Source organism: Ranitomeya imitator, chromosome 10, assembly GCF_032444005.1.
Source record: "Ranitomeya imitator isolate aRanImi1 chromosome 10, aRanImi1.pri, whole genome shotgun sequence".
NCBI lineage: Eukaryota > Metazoa > Chordata > Amphibia > Anura > Dendrobatidae > Ranitomeya > Ranitomeya imitator.
Genome location: NC_091291.1, coordinates 78,343,156 through 78,365,686, shown reverse-complemented (window position 1 = coordinate 78,365,686; position 22,531 = coordinate 78,343,156). Strand labels below are relative to the sequence as shown.

The window sequence follows — 22,531 nt, the reverse complement described above, 5'->3', positions numbered from 1 at the left end:
CATATGTATTGTATGTGTAATTTACTATGGAGACATATTCAGAAGCTAAGTCTGACTACCAATATGTGGGTTCAGTGGATGGAAATTACCCCTGTGGACAAATCTACCTGCTACCTACTATGCCTCGGAAATGACAGGTTCCCTACAGATTCCATTACTGGCTTCATTTCCTTCCCAGAAGACTTTTGCAGAATGACGTCCTCGGTACTGGAGGTCACTGACCCAAGTTTTTCCTGATATTTGTAACACCCATCAGCGGCTTTGTGATCGCACAATCATAGCGCTTAAAAACGACAGTGTCAGCTCCATAATCTACAGATATAGGGAGACTGCCCAGCGACAACAGACACGGCCATTGCTTCAGTCACAGAGAATGAACAACCTGGAATGTCCCCATTGGGGTCTCCTGGGTGTCACCGCAGGGGCTCACTGTAAGGATAGAAGCTCCGATAATGTCACTGAGGAACCTTCTCCACAAATTGTGTAACGGCGCAAGGTCGTTTGTCCGCGTCTCAGCCCAACGCTATTGGGGCCACTATTCTTATGGGAAACTAAGGGGGGAAATGTTTCCATCCCGCGTCTCCCCCCTCGTCACCAAGCGACATGTCCCCATTACAGGGGTCTGCAGTTCCCAATCCGACTTCTATTTACTATGACCAGAAACAAAGCACAAGGTCAATCTCCCGTACTCAGGAATGGGGAATCACCACCTACCTCCACCTGCAGAGCCGCACACCACATATACGGCTGCTCTGTGTGCACAGGACCTGTGATGAGGTCACAGGAGGGGAGGAGTCAGGGGTCACATGATCAGGGGCCTCAGTGTATGCAGCACTCTGCTGTGCTGGTTGTCATGGTGCTGGATGGGGGAAGTTTATGTGTGGGGTCAGGAGGGGTTTACAGTGTGGATGTAGCAGAGCTGTGTGTACGGGGTGTACGGAGCGGAGCGGAGCCGTGTGTGTACGGAGCAGAGCTGTGTGTGTACGAGGTGTATGGAGCGGAGCCATGTGTGTACGAGGTATACAGAGCGGAGCTGTGGGTGTGTAAGGAGCAGAGCCATGTGTGTACAAGGTGTATGGAGCAGAGCCATGTGTGTATGAAGTGTACAGAGCAGAGCTGAGGGTGTGTAAGGAGCAGAGCCATGTGTGTACAAGGTGTATGGAGCAGAGCCATGTGTGTACGGAGCAGAGCTGTGTGTGTACGAGGTGTACGGAGCAGAGCTGTGTGTGTACGAAGTGTACGGAGCAGAGCCGTGTGTATGAGGTGTACGGAGCAGAGCTGTGTGTGTACGGAGCGGAGCCATGTGTGTACGAGGTATACAGAGCGGAGCTGTGGGTGTGTAAGGAGCAGAGCCATGTGTGTACAAGGTGTATGGAGCAGAGCCATGTGTGTATGAAGTGTACAGAGCAGAGCTGAGGGTGTGTAAGGAGCAGAGCCATGTGTGTACAAGGTGTATGGAGCAGAGCCATGTGTGTACGGAGCAGAGCTGTGTGTGTACGAGGTGTAAGGAGCAGAGCTGTGTGTGTACGAGGTGTACGGAGCAGAGCCATGTGTGTACGAGGTGTACGGAGCAGAGCCGTGTGTGTACGGAGCGGAGCCATGTGTGTACGAGGTGTACGGAGCAGAGCTGTGTGTGTACGAGGTGTACGGAGCAGAGCCATGTGTGTACGAGGTGTACGGAGCAGAGCCGTGTGTGTACGGAGCGGAGCCATGTGTGTACGAGGTGTATGGAGCAGAGCCTTGTGTGTACGGAGCAGAGCTGTGTGTGTACGAGGTGTACGGAGCAGAGCCATGTGTGTACGAGGTGTATGGAGCAGAGCCATGTGTGTACGAGGTGTACGGAGCAGAGCCGTGTGTGTACGAGGTGTACGGAGCAGAGCCGTGTGTGTACGAGGTGTACGGAGCAGAGCCATGTGTGTACGAGGTGTATGGAGCAGAGCCATGTGTGTACGAGGTGTACGGAGCAGAGCCGTGTGTGTACGGAACGGAGCCATGTGTGTACGAGGTGTATGGAGCAGAGCCATGTGTGTATGAAGTGTACAGAGCAGAGCTGTGGGTGTGTAAGGAGTTGTGCCGTGTGTGTGTACAAGGTGTATGGATCAGAGCCATGTGTCTATAGAGAGGAGCTGTGTGTATGGAGTGGACCCGTGTGTGTACGATGTATCAGCATTTTTCTCTCTACATTAGACTATTTAGCGCTGATGCATCACGCACCAATCGGATTAAATTTTTTTTAACAAAATAGGTAAAAAGCTCAATGAGAAATTTCTTAAAGTGAACTCACTGAGCACAGTGGTGCACCATGAGACTTTTTCTCACCGTGTTAGCAGAGATTTCAATGAGGGCACTACAGTTCAGCACGGTTGGGAATGCAGCCTCAGTGACAGGCAGTAACGTCGATGACATCACTCGCAGCAGCTCATTCTTTCAGTGGCTATCAGCCAAGATGGTCGTATTTGGCACCATCCAGGTTGAAAGATGTTAATCCACAGACATGAATTACAGCGTGGGATAGAACGACGACAGGTGAGGGATAATGTTGTTTTTTATTTATGTTTTATTACAAGGGACGAGGTGTTCTGCCCATCTTAATGTGCAGAGAGTTAATTATCATGTTATTCAAGTTGTGGCCACTGGAGGTCATCAGTTGCCTACTTTTCATGTTGTTTACCAACCTTTCCCTCCTAAGAGCAATGTCTTATGGGTTAGTTCCGCCCACATTCTTCTTGTGAAGACAAGCTTCAGTAGCCATTTTTCCTCAGATCTGAAGAGAGGCACACGTGCTCCTGTCTCGCTTACTTTCTTACCCCTGTCCTAACGGATCTCGGTACGTTTATAAAGGTTTAATGCATCTTATGTTTGTGTTAGTATTTAAGCCTTATGCAGCTCCTATAGTCAGATATAGTTAGGCAGATGTGCTTTGCAGCTTACAGTTAGGTTAATGTGTACTCTGCATTTAGATAGATGCATTCTTGTATAGAATAGGGCAGTGCTGTTAGAATTACTGTGTAATGCACTCTGTATAATTCTTGCTGTTATGTCCCAGTTATTTATGTGATTGCACCCTGTATGTGCATATACTGAAATGCTGTTATTCTTTACAGTTTTTCACCAGTCATCCACTATGATCAGTCATCCACTATGATCAGTCATCCACTATGATTATTCACTGAACATCCACTTTGTACATCAACATCATTCACTATTCGATCATCTACTATGAATACTGTCCACCATTGTTGTTCAACGTTATAGTTTTGGTTATAATCACCCTAATAAATAAGACTTAAGCATCAACACAGTCTGTTTACTGGGATGTGGATGAAGGTTTAGCCGTATGTTGGAATCCACACAGCATCCTACGTGGAGGAAGACAGAACAGTGAAAAATGAGACCGCCAGTCGCAGGCGGTGATTGTAAAGTAAGAACAGATTAGCTGCCTTCAGTGAAACTGATAGCCGGTCGCAGGCTGTAGTTGTTCAGACTGTACAGAACCGCTAACACCCACACTGCTCCGCATTCGGGTATCACAGCAGCCGCCATACAGCCGCGGGACTATACTGCAGCCCGCCAAGAGGAGCTACATCATTCCCGCCACGTGGAAGCTCACCGCACCTAGACTCAGTTTCCCGCCAAAACACTCAGCAGTACGCAGCTAAGCGCACAATGTCTTGAAACAGCACATCCTCACTCAAGACGAGGTCACGAGCAAGCTCTAGCAGGTCATCATTAGCAGAGCTGGCTGCTGTCGCTCGTGCTGAAGCTGAAGCAGCCAAAGCGAGGTCCTCCTTTGCCAAGAAAGAAATGCATCTAAAGCTGAGACAAGCAGAGCATGAGGCAGAAAAGGTACGTTTGCAGGCAGAACAAACTGCACGCCTGCAACCGAAACCGCACGTTTGCGGGCAGAGCATGAAGCAGAAAATGCACGTTTGCAGGCTGAAACCGCACGTTTGCGGGCAGAGCAAGAAGCAGAAGGTGCGCGCCTGCAAGTGTCTCTAGAAAGACTTATGGTAGACAAAGAGGCAGCAGCTGCAATAGCTAAGGCAGAGTACTTGGAAGCCATGAAGGATCCTGATTATGAGAGACGCAGCAACGTTCTTGGAACAGATCTAGAGCAGCAAGATCCAGCTCAGCGCGTCGCATAGTACGTTCATCGACACTCCAGCATGGACAACACCATCGACAGACTATAACGATCAGCCTACGCCGATTATCATCGATCCAACCCCGAACTTCACTACTACAAACAAGATGACGTCCAACACAGAGGAGTCGACCACAGCTACCGTTCCACTGAGAAGAAGGTACAGCTCCCACCTCACCTTAAAGAGACATCTTCTTCACCAGAAAGGTACTATGCAGACTGTCCGAAGCCAAGAGCGTCTCACAGGTATGGTGACGCACCACACACTAGACATGGCTATAACATACCGGCTCGTACCAACACTGATCAAGCCACCATAGACTTGGCAAAGTTCTTTGCCCGCCGAGAACTTGTAACTAAAGGACTTGTAAAGTTCACTGACAAAGCCGAAAACTACAGGTCGTGGCGAGCTTCGTTCCAGAACGCCATTCAGGGACTGGACCTTTCTAGTAGTGAGGAGTTAGATCTCCTGGTAAAGTGGCTTGGAACTGAATCGGTCGAGCATGCTAAAAGACTAAGAGACATTAGCATAGAATACCCACACATAGGTTTACGTAAAGTGTGGGAAAGACTTGACGAATGCTATGGGTCCGTAGAAGTAATAGAGAATGCTTTATTCAAAAGAATTGATGATTTCCCTAAGATAGGGCCCAAGGGTTATCAAAGACTTAGAGAATTGAATGATTTATTGATAGAGTTACAGGTCGCCCAGAAGGAAGGTCACTTGGCTGGATTGGCATTCTTAGACACTGCTAGGGGTGTCAATCCAATAGTACAAAAACTTCCTTACAATCTTCAAGAAAGGTGGATTATACATGGTTCACGGTATAAACAAATTCATAACGTACCATTCCCTCCTTTTACTGTATTTGTTGAGTTTGTCACCCAGCAAGCCAAGATCAGAAATGACCCTAGTTTTGATTTCACTCTGTCATGTTCCACTACCCCTGGTGTCAAACCCAGTAAGACAACCGTGGCAGTCCATAAAACTGATATTGATTCCACAGGTCCTCCACACAAGACAATTAAGCCCCCTACGGAAGAGAGCAAACCTCAGGATGTCAGTAAGCAGTGTCCTCTACGCAGGAAACCACATCCTCTACTAAAGTGCAGAGCCTTCAGGGAGAAGACTTTAGAGGATCGCAAAGGTTTCCTCAAGGAAAACAACATCTGCTTCAAATGCTGTGCTACGACCTCTCACTTCGCCAGGAACTGTGGAGCTAGCGGGAAATGTGCAGAATGCAGCAGCACGGATCACAATACAGCCTTGCATCCTGGACCACCTCCAGGAGTGTTGTCACAAGCAGAGGAGCACGATGAGAAACAGAAGAACACAGACGAAGACACCCCTGCGGTCACCTCTCAATGTACGGAGATCTGTAAGGGACTCAAGGGAGGAAGATCCTGCTCAAAAATCTGCCTTGTCCGAGTCTATCCAACAGGCCACAGAGACAAAGCGCTCAAGATATATGCAATCCTAGATGACCAAAGTAATAGGTCTTTAGCCAGGTCCATCTTCTTTGACAACTTCAGCATTGTAGGCCCCGGTTCTCCCTACTCCCTTAGGACATGTTCAGGTACCGTCGAGACGGCGGGGAGGAAAGCAACCGGATACAAAGTGGAGTCCATGGATAGCCAGACCTGTCTGTCACTACCGACCATCCTGGAGTGCAACCAGATTCCTGACAACAGGTCTGAGATACCGTCACCAGAGGTGGCAACGTATCACCCCCACCTGAAGCGTATAGTCCACCTGATACCTAAGTTGGAACCAGAAGCGCCGATAGCTTTACTTCTGGGAAGAGATATACTACGAGTACACAAGACTAGAGAATATATCAACGGCTCACTGAATGCTCCATACGCGCAGAGGCAAGACCTTGGATGGGTCATTGTAGGAGATGTCTGTCTAGGAGGAGCACACAAGCCGGTCTCAGTCAACAGTATGCTTACCAGCACACTAGAAAATGGACGTCCATCTCTCTTCCAGCCGTGTCACAATAGTCTGCTGGTAAAGGAACTACCGAGCAGCACTCCCCTTCCTTGCCCTTTTTCAGTTCCTATCAACGAAGACCACGCCTGTGAAGGTGAACAAGACCACATAGGATGTACAGTCTTCCACAGGACGAAGGAAGACAACAAGGTAGCGATGTCTATAGAAGACAAGATATTCCTGGACATCATGGATGAACAAATAGTCAAGGATACGGCGAATAGTTGGGTCGCACCTCTACCATTTCGACCTCAGAGGAGACGCCTACCCAACAACAAGAAATTGGTCTACAGCAGATTCATCTCCCTAAGACACAAGCTTCAGAAGTCACCTGAGACGAAGGAACATTTCTTTACCTTCATGGGAAAGATATTCCAGAACAACCACGCAGAGATTGCACCTGCACTTCGACACGGAGAGGAGTGTTGGTACCTGCCCATCTTCGGAGTGTACCATCCTAAGAAGCCAGGTCAAATTAGAGTGGTATTCAACTCAAGTGCCAAATGCGAAGACGTGTCATTGAATGATGTCTTACTGTCGGGCCCAGACCTCAACAACAGACTTCTGGAAGTATTACTCTGTTTCCGTAGAGATTCAGTGGCATTTATGGCCGACATACAACAGATGTTCCACTGTTTTCTCGTCAAAGAGGAACACAGAAACTACCTGAGGTTCTTCTGGTACCGTGACAACGACCCGGACGAAGACATCGCAGAGTACCGGATGCGGGTACACATCTTTGGGAACAGTCCTTCCCCAGCGGTCGCAATCTACGGCCTCCGACATTCTGCCAAAAAGGGTGAAGAAGAGTATGGCTCGGACGTCAGGTACTTTGTGGAAAAGGATTTTTACGTGGATGACTGTTTGAAGTCCACACCGACAAGTGAGGCAGCAATCAGTCTACTAAAGAGGACTCGTGACATGCTCGCTCAGTCTAACCTAAGAAGAAAGAGCAAGAAAAAGATCATGCCCACATGTGTTGTTGTTTTGTGTGTGTACTTATGTGCAGTCTTGAGTTTTTTGCCAATTTAATAATAAAAACTATTTTTGATACTGGATTATATATGGAGGTGTTCCTGTCTATGTGGGCATGATCTTTTTCTTGCTCTTTCTTCATGTTTAATCACAAGCCCACAGTGAACCTTCCAATCTTTGTTGTATTTTTGCAGTGCCCTCCAATTATATATTTATTCCCAGTCTAACCTAAGGTTACACAAGATTTCTTCCAACAGCCGAGAGTTGATGGAAGCCTTTCCCTCTGAAGACTATTCCAGCGATCTAAAGGATTTAGACCTCAGCATCGACCCCCTTCCTATGCAGCGGAGCCTTGGATTGCTGTGGGACCTGAAGACAGATACCTTCACCTTTCAGATCAGCAAGGATGAGAAACCCTTCACGCGCAGAGGAGTTCTTTCCTTCGTGAATAGTTTATACTCCAGTAACTATCCAAGGAAAGCTGATGCTCAGGGACTTCACCCAAGACACTACTGATTGGGATGATCCACTTCCAGCGGGAAAGGCTGACCTGTGGGCAGAGTGGAGGAAGTCTCTTGAAGCCCTGACCAACCTTCGTGTGAAACGACCGTATGCTCCTGTGCCATACACAGAGGTCAAAACGCAAACACTTTGCATTTTCTGTGATGCATCAGTCAAAGCGATTGCAGCAGTAGCGTACCTCAAATCCACAGACGTAAGCGGACAATGCCATATCGGGTTCGTTATGAGCCGGACGAAATTGGCGCCACTTCGTGAACACACGATACCCAGACTGGAACTCTGTGCTGCTGTCCTCGCAGTTGAGTTAGCCGAGCTGGTCTCGGATGCGATGGGCCTGAAGATCGAGGATGCAGAGTTCTACACCGATAGCAAGGTGGTACTGGGGTACATCTGTAACGAGACACGACGCTTCTACATCTACGTCAGCAACCGGGTACTTCGGGTAAGAAGATTCACCGACCCTAATCAGTGGCACTACGTACCTACTCACCACAATCCTGCGGACCACGCGACTAGATCCGTTGCACCCAGTCATCTGAAGGACACTTCATGGTTCACAGGTCCTACCTCTTTGTACCGTTCGATGTCCCACATCAGCAGGCCTGAAACTTTCGAACTAGTGGGTCCAGACACAGATGAAGAGATCCGACCTCAAGTGTCTGCTCTACATACAGAGATTTCAAGCTGCCACCTCGAATCTCACCGGTTCAGCAGGTTCTCCACATGGAAGTCACTTGTTTGAGCTATAGCTTGTCTATTTCATGTAACCCAGTCCTACAAGACAGCACTTTCTAGTGATTCTGGAGATCCATCCATCCTTACTCCTGCAATGTTACTCACACGGAAAACCTGTGTCCCGAAAGCTCCACTCGGAGAATTCAATGACAAAGACCTCTACAGACGACAATGGAGGCAAGTACAAAGCGTGTCCAACGTCTTCTGGAATAGATGGAGGAAACAGTATCTCTCCACTCTGCAAAGCAGGACAAAGTGGCAGAAAGACCGCCCAAACATTCAATCTGGCGATGTTGTACTCGTCAAAGACAGTCAGTCACATCGGAACGAGTGGCCACTCGGCCTAGTCATTAAGACCCTGCCCAGTAAAGATGGGAAAGTGCGGAAAGTAGAGGTCAGAGTGTGCAAGCTTAGAGAAAACAAACTGTTCCTCAGACCCGTTACCGAGCTTGTATTATTATTTTCCCCAAAAGAACCTAATTGTGGCATCTGTTGACGCCAAGCGGGGAGTGTTCTGCCCATCTTAATGTGCAGAGAGTTAATTATCATGTTATTCAAGTTGTGGCCACTGGAGGTCATCAGTTGCCTACTTTTCATGTTGTTTACCAACCTTTCCCTCCTAAGAGAAATGTCTTATGGGTTAGTTCCGCCCACATTCTTCTTATGAAGACAAGCTTCAGTAGCCATTTTTCCTCAGATCTGAAGAGAGGCACACGTGCTCCTGTCTCGCTTACTTTCTTACCCCTGTCCTAACGGATCTCGGTACGTTTATAAAGGTTTAATGCATCTTATGTTTGTGTTAGTATTTAAGCCTTATGCAGCTCCTACAGTCAGATATAGTTAGGCAGATGTGCTTTGCAGCTTGCAGTTAGGTTAATGTGTACTCTGCATTTAGATAGATGCATTCTTGTATAGAATAGGGCAGTGCTGTTAGAATTACTGTGTAATGCACTCTGTATAATTCTTGCTGTTATGTCCCAGTTATTTATGTGATTGCACCCTGTATGTGCATATACTGAAATGCTGTTATTCTTTACAGTTTTTCACCAGTCATCCACTATGATCAGTCATCCACTATGATTATTCACTGAACATCCACTTTGTACATCAACATCATTCACTATTCGATCATCTACTATGAATACTGTCCACCATTGTTGTTCAACGTTATAGTTTTGGTTATCATCACCCTAATAAATAAGACTTAAGCATCAACACAGTCTGTTTACTGGGATGTGGATGAAGGTTTAGCTGTATGTTGGAATCCACACAGCATCCTACGTGGAGGAAGACAGAACACGAGGGATTAAATGGAATGGGCATTGAGTATTAGGCTGCCGTCACACTAGCAGTATTTGGTCAGTATCTTACATCAGTATTTGTAAGCCAAAACCAGTAGTGGGTGATAAATGCAGAAGTGGTGCATATGTTTAGATTATACTTTTCCTCTATTTGTTCAACTCCTGGTTTACAAATACTGATGTAAAATACTGACCTAATACTGCTAGTGTGACGGCAGCCTAACTGTGTTTGTTATTTTTAAATAAAAAAAGTAAAAGTTTTGTTTTTTTAAAGGGAACCTGTCACCCCGTTTTTTCAGATTGAGCTATAAATACTGTTAAATAGGGCCTGCGCTGTGCGTTACTATAGTGTATGTAGTGTACACTGATTCCCCATGTATGCTGAGAAATACATTACCAAAGTCGCCGTTTTCGCCTGTCAATCAGGCTGGTCTGGTCAGGTGGGCGTGTTCACAGCGCTCTTTTCTTCCCCAGCTTTCTGTTGGTGGCCGCGCGTGCGCATTAGAGATCGCGGCGGCCATTTTCCCAAAGCCGAGTTTGCATCTCGGCTTTGGGAAAATGGCCGCCGCGATCTCTAATGCGCACGCGCGGCATCCCGCGGCCATTTTCCTGAAGCCCCGTGCAGCAGAGCAATCCATCTGCGCACGCGCGGCCCCAGGAAGATGGCCGCCCCCACCGATGCAAGGGATTACAGCGCAGATCGCGCGCTGTGTCTTCACGTGGGCGCAGGGAATTCGGACCTTGGACATGCGCACACCACTACGCCACCAACGGAAAGCTGGGGAAGAAAAGAGCGCTGTGAACACGCCCACCTGACCAGACCAGCCTGATTGACAGGCGAAAACGGCAACTTTGGTAATGTATTTCTCAGCATACATGGGGAATCAGGGTACACTACATACACTATAGTAACGCACAGCGCAGGCCCTATTTAACAGTATTTATAGCTCAATCTGAATAAACGGGGTGACAGGTTCCCTTTAATTTCAAATAAAAGACTTTATTCTGGCTGTGTCTTTATTTACAATACAACTATAGGATTAGTAATGGATAGATGTCTTGCCACTACTACAGGACAAGTGGGAAGACCACCTTTTTTGGGCTGCTGCCGGCTGCAATTGTTAGGCTGATGGGGGCCAATATCCATGCCCCTTTACCAGCCTGAGAATAACAGCCCCCACCTGTCTGCTTTAGCTTGGCTGGATGTCAAAAATAGGGAGGCCCCACTTTGTTTTTTCAAATTATTTATTTAAATAATAAAAAAAACAGCTTGGAGACCCGCTATTCTTGATAACCAACCTTGCTAAAGCTGACAGCTGTCAGTTTTGCCTGACTGGTTATCAAAAATAAAGGGGAACCCATGCCATTTTTTATTCTTAGCGCAGGCGCCGGCTGATGAATACTGTGAGGACACAGCATTTTATCTTAATTAACCAGACGTCTATTTTCAGCAAGACAGGAAGAATAGATTGTTATGTATATGATGACTTTTGAATTTATATGTTTCTTTCTTGTTGGTCAAGAAAGTAGACTTGCTCGTGTAAACCTGTAATATTGACTTGTAAGTTGACAATATGTTATAACATATTGTGCTCTTATCCTGACTGACTAGTGATACAGGGTTATGGAACAGTGATGTTTGCTGATATGTTGATTACATTGTCCAGGCCAGCTATTTTGTTGACTTTTAGGCTTTGTGTGCACCTTGCGGATTTGCTTGTGGAAATTTCTGCCCGGTTTCTGCATCTCTTGGCATAAAATGCAATGGAAATTCAACGCGGTTTTTATGCATTTTTGATGTGGATTTTCATGCTGTTTTTCATGCGGTTTTGTGTGTGTTTTTGTAAGCTTAATATATATTATTTTTAAAAAAATGTGATGTCATTTCCTTGTTCAACCACTTCAGCCAGATACCCTAATTAATATTAAATAAAGACATACCCACACACACAGTCACCATCCTATATAGGAGTATTACCATAATTAACCTACATATTTAAAGACTTTCCCCTTTTACATGGGCGCCCAGGGCCACGGGCCGGGTCGCCACCGTGACATCCACTGGCACTGGCGGGCGACTCATCTTGGCATCACGAACAGGACGGACCGATCCTGAGAATCGGGTCATGTGCGCCTAAGAGACTGTGCCTAAACTTTGATTTATTGAGAGACTGCATTGTGAATTGCCGCCGCGCGTGGAGTGTAAGGAGGAGGAGACATACCTTCGTGGGCGGAGCCAGACGGAAAGGGTGCAAAGAAGGAAACGGGTGCCGCACTGCAAGAGGAACGCCATAAGTGAAGATGCCTTACAGCAGAGCCAGATGTAAAGACACCGCAAAGTGCCGAGCGACGCACCGGAGGAACCGCTACAAACTCCGGAGGAGAGACGCTGGCCCCTAAAAGGTTAGCAAGGGGTAGAAGCTATGTCAGATCAGGGGGGAGACATGGCGGCGGACGCAGCTGCAGCCCCTGTGATGCTCCAAGACCTTGGGGTGGACCCAGCCGCAGCCCTGGTGATACCCCAAGACCCTGTGGGGGACACAGCCGCCGGTCTCCTGGCACCCCTGGGCCCCACTGCAGATGCACCTGCAGGCCACATATTGCCACCAGGCCCCGCAGCTTCTACCAGCAGGCCGGACCCCGCTGCAACTACAGTGCCCATCATGCTGCTTTCCATGACTATATTCCTGGAGCGGCTGGCTTCCACAATATTCTGGGGAGTCCCATACATTAAGTGACTTTAAAGAAAGACTCTGCAGCCTGTTTGAAGTTTATCCTTTAACTGAGCATCAAAAGGCCAAATATGGAAAAAAGAACTGCAGCAGATATTTGCTAAACTTAAACCCTCCTTTGACACCCGCACTGCTGCAGAAATCAAAATGAAGTTCTTTGGGTGCAAGCAGAGAGCACAGGATAGCATACGGGACTATGCCCTTAATCTCTAGGAGGCACTGCGGGCTGTCAGACAGGTTGACCCTAACAGCGTGCAGGATGGAGACAAACTCTTAAAGGAACAGTTCATTGAGGGTCCCCTGTCCAGCAACCACAGGACACAGCTGCGCATCCTGGCCTTGCAAAACCCTGACCTGGACTTTGCGCAATTTAAGGACAGAGCCATCCGGGTGCTGCATTAACCTCAGCCCAGCCGCACAGTGCCCCATAGGCATCCAGCTCTCATGTACCACCAGGAGGTGACATCATATCATCAGGTCCCAGCTGAGGCCGACGCACAGATCCTGGATGATGACTCTTCCACAGGACTACGCCTCCAGGTCCAGGAACTGACTAAAAGCAAAGCTAGCTAAAAACGTGCAGTCCCTGCAGAAGTCGCCGAAAGAAAAGACCAAGCTTGCTTCCAGACCGGAGGACGTCCCCTGGCGACAACAGAAAATCCCGCTTACCAGAGGGAGAGACAACGATCGCTATCATCAGTACGGATGACCCATCTGCCGCCTCTGCGACCAGGCAGGACACATCGCAAGGTACTGTCATTTAAACGAGCGACCCCTGGGGCAGAGGGCCAACCCCCGGGAATAGAATGACCAGGACCACAAAATTGGCGAGCCAAGTACGTCGGAGGATGACCTGTCCTTCCCATTGTGATCGACGGCATCCCAATGAACGCTTTATTGGACACCGGTTCTCAAGTGACAACTATGCCTTACATTCTATATAATGGGTACTGGGCTGGCACAGACATTAATCGTGCTCCAGATGATGATTTGACAATAGTAGCCAGTAACAGTCAGCCGTTGCCACAGGTGAGGTACAAAGAGGTCACCATTAAGGTGGGGCGGGTAGAATTGAATGCCCAAGGAATGGTGATTGTTGATATTGACCGATGTGAAGGTAACCCTATGATGACCATTGGTACTAATGTCATAGAAAATTGTCTTGCAGAGGTTATTTTCTTATTACAACAGGTAGCCAAAACTGCTGGTTCCAGCGAACAACATGTCCTGCAGAAAGAAATAAGAGCTCTGGTGCAGAGACAGCAGGTAGAACTATCTGGTGGAGAATTTGGCCGTGCCACAGTGAGTGATTCAATCCCCATCGCAATACCCCCCCAGGAGTGAAATGTTAATATGGTGTCGGGCAGCAATAGGCCTCAGAGGTAAAGACTACCAGGCCCTGGTAGAACCTGTGTATTCAGATAGTAGGCCCACAATCCTGACAGCCAGAGGGGTGGTTGAAGTCCGCAAGGGGAGGGTGCCAGTACGTGTCCTTAACTGTGGAGAGAAGGAGGTCCACAATAACCAAATATGCCACACTTGCCAAACTGTTTACTGTTGATAATTATGTAATACAGGCAACAGAACCCTTGGTCCTGTCCAACCAGGCGGAGGACAATGGCTCTGCAGGACAAGTGGAAGATTGGTGTCAGAAATTACAAGTGGGCACTGATTCTACACATTCACACCAAAAACAAGGGGCTTACCGGGTGGTCCATGAGTATGAGGGAGTATTCAGCAAACACCCACTAGATTTTGGGCAGGTCAAAGGGATTCAACATCATATTCCCACGGAAGATCATCTGCCCATTAAGGAGAGATACCGGCCTGTACCTCCAGCTCATTATCAGTGTGCCAAAGACATGTTACGAGAGATGAAAGAGGCTAGGGTAATCAGAGATAGTTGTAGCCCCTGGGCAGCTCCATTAGTCCTCGTCAGGAAAAAGGGTGGCACCATGAGAATGTGTCTAGATGATAGGCAAATAAACCGCATTACACACAAAGATGCATACCCCTTGCCTAGAATAGAAGTGTCATTAGCTGCTTTAAAATCTGCTACCTACTTTTCTACCTTGGATCTCACCAGTGGGTACTGGCAGGTTCCTGTAGCAGAAGCGGATGAGGAAAAGACGGCCTTCACCACACCGATGGGTCTCTGTGAATTCAACTACATGCTGTTCGGACTGTGCAACGCCCCAGGAACGTTTCAGAGTATGATGGAGTGCTGTCTCGAGCACAAGAACTTCAAAACTGTCTTGTTGTACCTGGATGATGTCATCGTCTTCTCCAAGACTTATGAGGACCACCTGAAGCACCTGGCCGAGGTGTTCGAAGCTCTGTACAACTTTGGCTTGAAGGTAAAACCATCTAAATTTCACCTGTTGAAACCCAAAATGCAGTACCTGCGCCATGTGGTGAGTGCCGAAGGAGTGGCACTGTTAGGGTTGGCGGAACGCACCGAATGTATTTATTAGATGATAGGTGCGTTCGCAACCCGGGATCCACCATGCAGGAAAGAACCTGCTGCTAAGTAAGGCGGTGAAGTAAATTAGTATAAACGAACTCTGTTACTTCACAGAGCTCGTAGTAACATGAACGCTGTGCCCTGTTTAGCTCACAAGGAACACAGCTACTGAGTAGAGCCGACAGTGGTCATGCAGTCTCAACCAAACACGCTGCTCCTCTCCGGGTGAGCCGGAATTCTAATGGCTATTAGCCAGCCCTGAATTCACTCAAGAGAAACTCCTCGCTGGAGGTGCCAGCATTTTAGGGGCTTATTTCAGCCGGGTCCCTGACTGAATACACAAAAACTCCTCGCCGGAAATGCCAGCATTCTTGTGGCTTATTTCAGCCGGGTCCCTGACCACACACATGACCACACTGGCACTGAGCTCGTACATATTTGATACTAGCGCATGGCCGTGCGGTCATGAGAACCTTTTATAGCTGCAGCAACTTCAGGATCTTCCTAGAAGGACCAATGGGAGGCTGCCACAGAACTTGATCAGGTACAAGGCCTTCCTGGAGGACCAATAGAAGTTGCTGCAGTACCTGAGCATGTGACCCTAGACCTCCACTGAGAGATCTTACCCTGGGCATGCTCAGTGTGTGCAGAGCAGGACTTAGTCCCAGAAAAGCCTGCTCATCGCAGACCAGTGCAGGGTACAATACCAGAGCCTGGAGAGACAGCAGTAACCCTTTGCACAGTATCAGATTCAATGAGACGCTGGGACCGATGTCTCCGCTGAGCAGGCTCCACTGTGGCCGATGCAGAATGGGAGACCGTAGCAGACACGGCTCGAGATTCCCCCTGTGCAGAGGCGAGAACTCGACTCCTAACAGGCACCAGACCCTGACAAGGTCACCGTGATCAGAGACTGGCCAAAGCCCAGCAACCTCCATGAAATCCAGCAGTTCCTTGGGTTGGTAGGCTACTACAGAAGATTTATTAAAGACTTCACCAAGATAGCCGCACCACTACAAGACCTGTTAGTGGGCCAATCTAAGAAAACCAAGGGTAAGAATACCCCATTTGACTGGGACGATGGGCTGGAGAGATCTTTCACTCGATTGAAGTTGGCTCTCACAAGAGATGAAGTACTGGCTTACCATGAATATGACCAACCATTTGTGCTGTACATGGACGGCAGCAACATGGGACTGGGTGCGGTATTGTCCCAGGTACAGAAAGGCAAAGAAAGGGTAATCGCCTACACCAGCAGGAAACTTTGCCCCACCGAAAGGAACCCCCGAGAACTACAGTTCCTTTAAGCTGGAGTTCCTCGCTATCGTCTGGGTGGTGACAGAGCGGTTCAAGCACTACCTGGCCTCGGCAAGGTTCACCGTCTTCACGGACAACAATCTACTGATACTGACACACCTGGACACAGCAAAACTAGGTGCTTTGGAGCAGCGATGGATGGCTTGGTTGTCCAATTACGAGTTCACCATCAAGTACCGTGCGGGGCACAAGAATGCAAATGCCGATGCCTTGTTCAGGATGCCCAACTTGCCAGAGATGGGAGAAGATGCAGAAACACTCGAAGAAATAGAGTTGCCAACGTTCCATCACGCTAAGGTGACTCAGTATTCCCATCATGTGAGGAACAGGCACCGAAACTAGCAAGACGCCACGCTGAACCTATTGCCCCACCATGGGTGGGCAGAGACACAGGACAGTGACCCCGTAGTCCGTCTGGTCAAAGAGCTGCTGACACAAGCCAATTCGCACCCTGGTCCAGATGCTCCACACGACATTCAACAGCTGTGGAAAGAAAAAGGCAAACTTTTTATGTACGATGGTAAGCTGTGTCGGAGGAGTATTGACTCACGCACTCATGAGCTGGTCTGGTAGATTGTGGTCCCAAGACAAGATGCACCAATGGTTCTAGAAGTGTACCACGATGGAGCAGGACACTTCGGATGGAAGAAGTTAGAGATCCTAATTCATGGAAGGTTCTATTGGATTGGCATGAGAAAAGCCATCGAAAAGTGGTGCCAAGAGTGTGGCCCATGTAGCTTGCGCAGAAAGGACCGTGACAGCCAGAAGGCTCCCCTACAGCCCATAGTCACCAAGCAGCCACTTGAACTGGTGGCCTTAGACCATGTGAAGCTAACTCCAAGCCGGTCAGGCTATGTCTACGCTTTGACTATTGTGGATCACTACTCCAGATTCCTGGTAGTCGTACCGGTCAAGGACTGGACAGCAAAGACGGCAGCCAGAGCCTTCCAACAGCACTTCTGTAGACCACATGGATATCCTGAGAAGGTACTTACTGATCAAGGACCAGCCTTCGAAGCAGAAGTGTTTCAAGAGTTTTGCAACCTCTACGGATGTAAAAAGATCAGAACCACACTGTACCACCCACAAACCAACGGTATGTGTGAAAAGATGAACCAAGTAGTGATTGACTTACTGAATACCTTGCCTTTAGAAACTTATGGCCAGAGAAGTTGCCAGACTTGGTAAACGTGTATAACCACATCCCAGTGAATTCCACCAACTGTATTCCAGCATACCTAATGAGAGGAAGATCCAGCACACTACCTGTTGATCTACACATGGGAGTCCTAACCCCAGAGAATACCTCACCAGATGTAGATTGGGATACTGAGAGACAACAAAAATACCGCCAAGTACAAGAGTGCGTTGAAAGAAGTCTATCACAGGCGAGACAGAAACAAGAGAGAGACTATAACCAACGTGCCCCTGCAATTCCCTTGTTACCAGGTGAACAAGTGCTAAAACGTAAAAGAAGATTGCACAAACTTGACGACGACCAGTGGAAAGCAGAACCGTATACTATCCTACCTTCAAACTTCGACAACACGAAAGTCTGCCTTATGTGATGCAGTGACCCATGTTACAGCTAGGGGGCGCTGCATGTGCTCCTCAGGATATGCATGGAGGCATATCTGTAGTTGTAATGGTTGAACTAGCCACACACACCTCCCACCATGGGAGTGGCTAGAAGTATATAATGTGACCATGTGGGTCACATGGGGAAAAAATGGATGGACCTGAGTGGTCTGTGTGCCAGGTCCTGGAGGGCCGATGTGTTGGGAGGTCCTGGGAGTAGGACTAGATCCTTGAAAAGCACATGGGGGAGGGCTTGGACCTGGGGGGCCTGTGTGTTGGACGGTCCCAGATGGGGATGGACGTCCTGAATAGCACGCAGAGAGGACGCATGTGCAGAGTCCGTGATGGCACTGCGTTTGGGGAAGCTACAGCCCATCTAAGGATCTGGACTGTCAGGTGGCCTGGTGAGCAAGGCATTGCCCAGGATGGTGATCCCAGTTCAGCAGCTTCCCTGAGAGAGTACTGACAGGAGTCAGCATATGGAGCAGGAGCTCCTAGAAGGTAACCTAGCGTATGGGGTGCTGTGCGGTCACATATGGAAACTGGTCAGATAAGGATCAGCGTGTTTAGAGACCGGCAGTAGGAATCGGCGCCTGTGCAGTCCGCGCTCTCCGGCGCCATTTTCTTGAAGACACACCTGCAGTGGAGCCGGAGTGTGTCTTCAAGAAAATGGCGCCGGAAAGCGCGGACTGCGCAGGCGCCGATTCCGGCAGCAGGAATCGGCGCCTGCGCAGTCCGCGCTTTCCGGCGCCATTTTCTTGAACACACTCCGGCTCCTCTGCCTGTCACAGCAGAGGAGCCGGGAGACGGAGCCGCACGCAGCGCTGGAACGGAGGACAGGTGAATATACTTACCCTCCCTCCTGGCGCGTCCACGGTCCCTGACTCTCCGGTGGAGATCGCGGTATGCGTTAAGTGCTTACGCATACCGCGATCTCCTGGGAGCGTCACTCTGTGGGGGTCAGACTGCGCCGGCGCTTGTGCCTGCGCAGTCTATAAAGGCTTCGGACAGAGTGACGCTCCCAGCGTTATATTATAGATGTGCCGGTGGGAGTGTAGTGTCTTCAAATATACACCTGTATATAAATATGTGCGGGTGGGAGTGTAGTGTCTACAGATATACACCTACAGTATATATAAATATGTGCTGGTGAAAGTGTAGTGTCTACAGATATACACCTATATATAAATATGTGCCGGTGGGAGTGTAGTATCTACAGATATACACCTATATATAAATATGTACCGGTGAGAGTGTAGTGTCTACAGATCTACACCTATATATAAATATGTGCCGGTGGGAGTGTAGTGTCTACAGATATACACCTGTATATAAATATGTGCCGGTGGAAGTGTAGTGTTTACAGATATAAACCTATATATAAATATGTGCCGGTGAGAGTGTACTATATGAAGAACTATGGGGTGCATGTTGTGAATTCTGTTGTCAAGCTCCCTCCTGTGGTCATGAATGGTACTTCGGCTGGTTCTGTCCATGGGCTTCCTCTGGTGGCTGTGAGTGGGGCTGCGGCTTCTGAGTTTCCTTCCACAGGTGACGAGGTTAATTCGTTAGCTGGCTGCTCTATTTAACTCCACTTAGATCATTGCTCCTTGCCACCTGTCAATGTTCTAGTATTGGTCTAGTTCGCTCCTGGATCGTTCTGGTGACCTGTCTTCTCCAGCAGAAGCTAAGTTCCTGCTTGTTTTTCTCTTGTTTGCTATTTTTTCGGTCCAGCTTGCTATTTTGATTTTTGTCTTGCTTGCTGGAAGCTCTGGGATGCAGGGTGGCGCCTCCGCACCGTGAGTCGGTGCGGAGGGTCTTTTTGCGCACTCTGCGTGGTTTTTTTGTAGTTTTTGTGCTGACCGCAAAGTTACCTTTCCTATCCTCTGTCTGTTCAGTAAGTTGGGCCTCTCTTTGCTAAAATCTATTTCATCTCTGTGTTTGTGATTTTCATCTTAACTCACAGTCATTATATGTGGGGGGCTGCCTCTGAGGCAAGGTAGGCTTTATTTTTCTATCTTTAGGGCTAGCTAGTTCTGAGGCTGTGACGAGTTGCATAGGGAGCGCTAGGAGCAATCCACGGCTATTTCTAGTGTGTGTGATAGGATTAGGGATTGCGGTCAGCAGAGTTTCCACTTCCCAGAGCTTGTCCTGTATTATTGTAACTGTCAGGTCTTTCCGTGCGCTCTTAACCACCAGGTCCATTATTGTCCTAACCACCAGGTCATAACAGGTGCATTATACTATGGGAAGTGAATTGTACTACATGGATGACTATGGCGGTGCATTATACTATATGGAGCACTATGAGGAGTGTATTATGCTATTTCCTCCTGCCTCCCCACCTGACCTCCTCTGCTGACCTGCTCCTCAACCTCAGATCTCTCCTAATAAACCACAAAACAAGCCGCCCACTCTCTTTCTCCCACCTGCTCTGTCTCTCTCTGCTTCTCACTAATGGAGACATATCTCCCAACCCTGGGCCCCACAGCTCATACCTCCTATTACTACCCCCTCCTATCGCTCCCAACCCAATATAAACACCCGAAATCTTGCCCACCTCAAATACATGCCCATGACGCCCACCCCCCTGCACCCTCTCTCTGGATCACTATGGAATGCCCGCTCCATTTGCAATAAACTCCACGTGATTCACGACCTCTTTACCTCTCGTAATTTTTCTTTCTGGGCATCACCGAAACATGACACCTATGACACCCTCTGACACAGCCTCCCCTGCTGCACTATGTTATGGTGGCCTCCACTTCACCCACACTCCTCGCCCTGGCAACAAACACGGTGGAGGAGTGGGCCTTCTTTCTTCCAACTGTACCTTTAACCCAATCCCACCTCTACCCTCCCTTATCCTCCCCTCTTTTGAAGTCCACTCTGTCCGCATCTACTTCCCCTACAACCTCCAAATGGCAATCATATACCGACCTCCAGGCCCGGCCACTGCCTTATTGACCAATTCTCCACCTGGCTCCTTCACTTTCTGTCTACTGTCATTCCCACCATCATCATGGGTGACTTCAGCATCCCCATTGACACCCACTAGTCAGCAGCCTCCAAACTCCTGTCCCTTACTTTATCCTTTGGACTTACTCAGTGGTCCTCCTCAGCCACCCACACAGATGGACACACATTAGACCTGGTCTTCACCCATTTTTGCTTCTTATCTAACTTCACAACCTCCCCTCTCCCTCTATCTGACCACCATCTACTCACTTTCTCATCCCTGTCCTCCTCACCTGTCACCCATGTCCAGCACCATGCGCACCCATGCAGGAACCTCGCACACCTAGACACCAACACACTCTCTGACTCTATCCTACCACTGTCCTCTATATCCTCACTCCACGACACAGACACTGTCACTGCTTTCTACAATGCCACTCTTGCATCAGCTATTGACACGGTCGCCCCTGTCATACATAGCAGAGTGCGAAGAACCAATAGACAACCCTGGCACAATAACATCACTAAAAAGCTTTGGCAAGTATCCAGAACTGCCGAACGGCGTTGGAAGAAAACGCATTCGCAAGATGATTTCACTGCACTCAAACAAGCAACACTGGCACTCAAATCAGCTCTCACCTCTGCTAAACAGGCCTACTTCGCAAGCCTCGTATCTTCCTTATCCCACAACCCCAAACAGTTGTTCAACACTTTTAACTCCCTCCTCCGCCCACCACTGCCCTCTCCGAGTTCCCTAATCGTTGCTGAGGACTTTGCCACGCACTTCAAAAATAAGATAAACCAAACAAGGTAAGACTTTGTTGTCCAACCACCACAACCCCTTTGTATGAGAGACCAATGCCCAAACCCCATAACTTCACTCTACAAAATCTCTGAAGGGGAGCTTGCTCACCTTCTCTCCAAATCACACCTCACTACTTGTACACTTGACCCCATCCCAACCCACCTCCTCCCCAACCTCACCACCACACTAATCCCATCCCTAACCCATCTCTTCAACCTTTCACTAACTTCTGGCACCTTCCCCTCTGCTTTCAAACATGCCACAATCATACCTATCCTCAAAAAGCCATTCCTTGACCCAAGCGGTATGTCCAGCTATCGCCCCATATCTTTGCTCCCATTTGCTTCCAAACTCCTTGAGCAGCACGTCCATGCTGAACTTTCCTCTCACTTTGCATCTAACTCTCTCTTCGACAACCTACAATCTGGCTTCCGTCCCCACCATTCCACTGAGACTGCCCTGACCAAAATTACTAACTACTTACTTACAGCCAAAGCTAACAGACAAATCTCTATACTCCTCCTCCTAGACCTGTCCTCTGCCTTCGACACAGTTGACCACTGCCTACTGCTCCAGATCCTCTCTTCCTTTGGGGTCAAAGACCTTGCCCTATCTTGGATCTACTCATACCTTTCCAACCGCACATTTAGCATTTCCTACTCCCATACTACCTCTTCATTTTCCCCCTCTCTGTTGGAGTCCCCCAAGGCTCTGTCCTAGGACCCTTATTCTTCTCAATCTATACACTCGGCCTAGGACAACTCATAAGGTCCTATGGCTTCCAGTACCATCTATATGCCGATGACACTCAGATCTATCTCTCTGGCCCAGATGTCTCCTCTCTGCTCTCCAGAATCCCAGAGTGTCTATCAGCCATATCCTCCTTCTTCTCCTCTCGCTTCCTCAAGCTCAATGTGGACAAATCTGAACTCATTATCTTTCCTCCATCACGCATATCTTCCCTACCTGATCTATCTATCAAAATAAATGAAATCACACTTTCCCCT

The 22,531-nt window shown here is 48.4% G+C and overlaps 1 protein-coding gene across 1 annotated transcript in view; it reads right to left on the bottom strand.

The window, feature by feature from the left end:
* LOC138651789 (oocyte zinc finger protein XlCOF22-like) overlaps positions 1 to 776 on the bottom strand; it is a 32,457-nt gene extending 31,681 nt beyond the window's left edge. Inside the window, exon 1 of the mRNA XM_069742292.1 lies at positions 715 to 776. Within this exon, the coding sequence (XP_069598393.1) occupies positions 715 to 741 (27 nt within the window). The 5' untranslated portion in view covers positions 742 to 776. The remainder of the gene's footprint in view (positions 1 to 714) is intronic.
* Between the last annotated feature and the right edge of the window lie 21,755 nt (positions 777 to 22,531).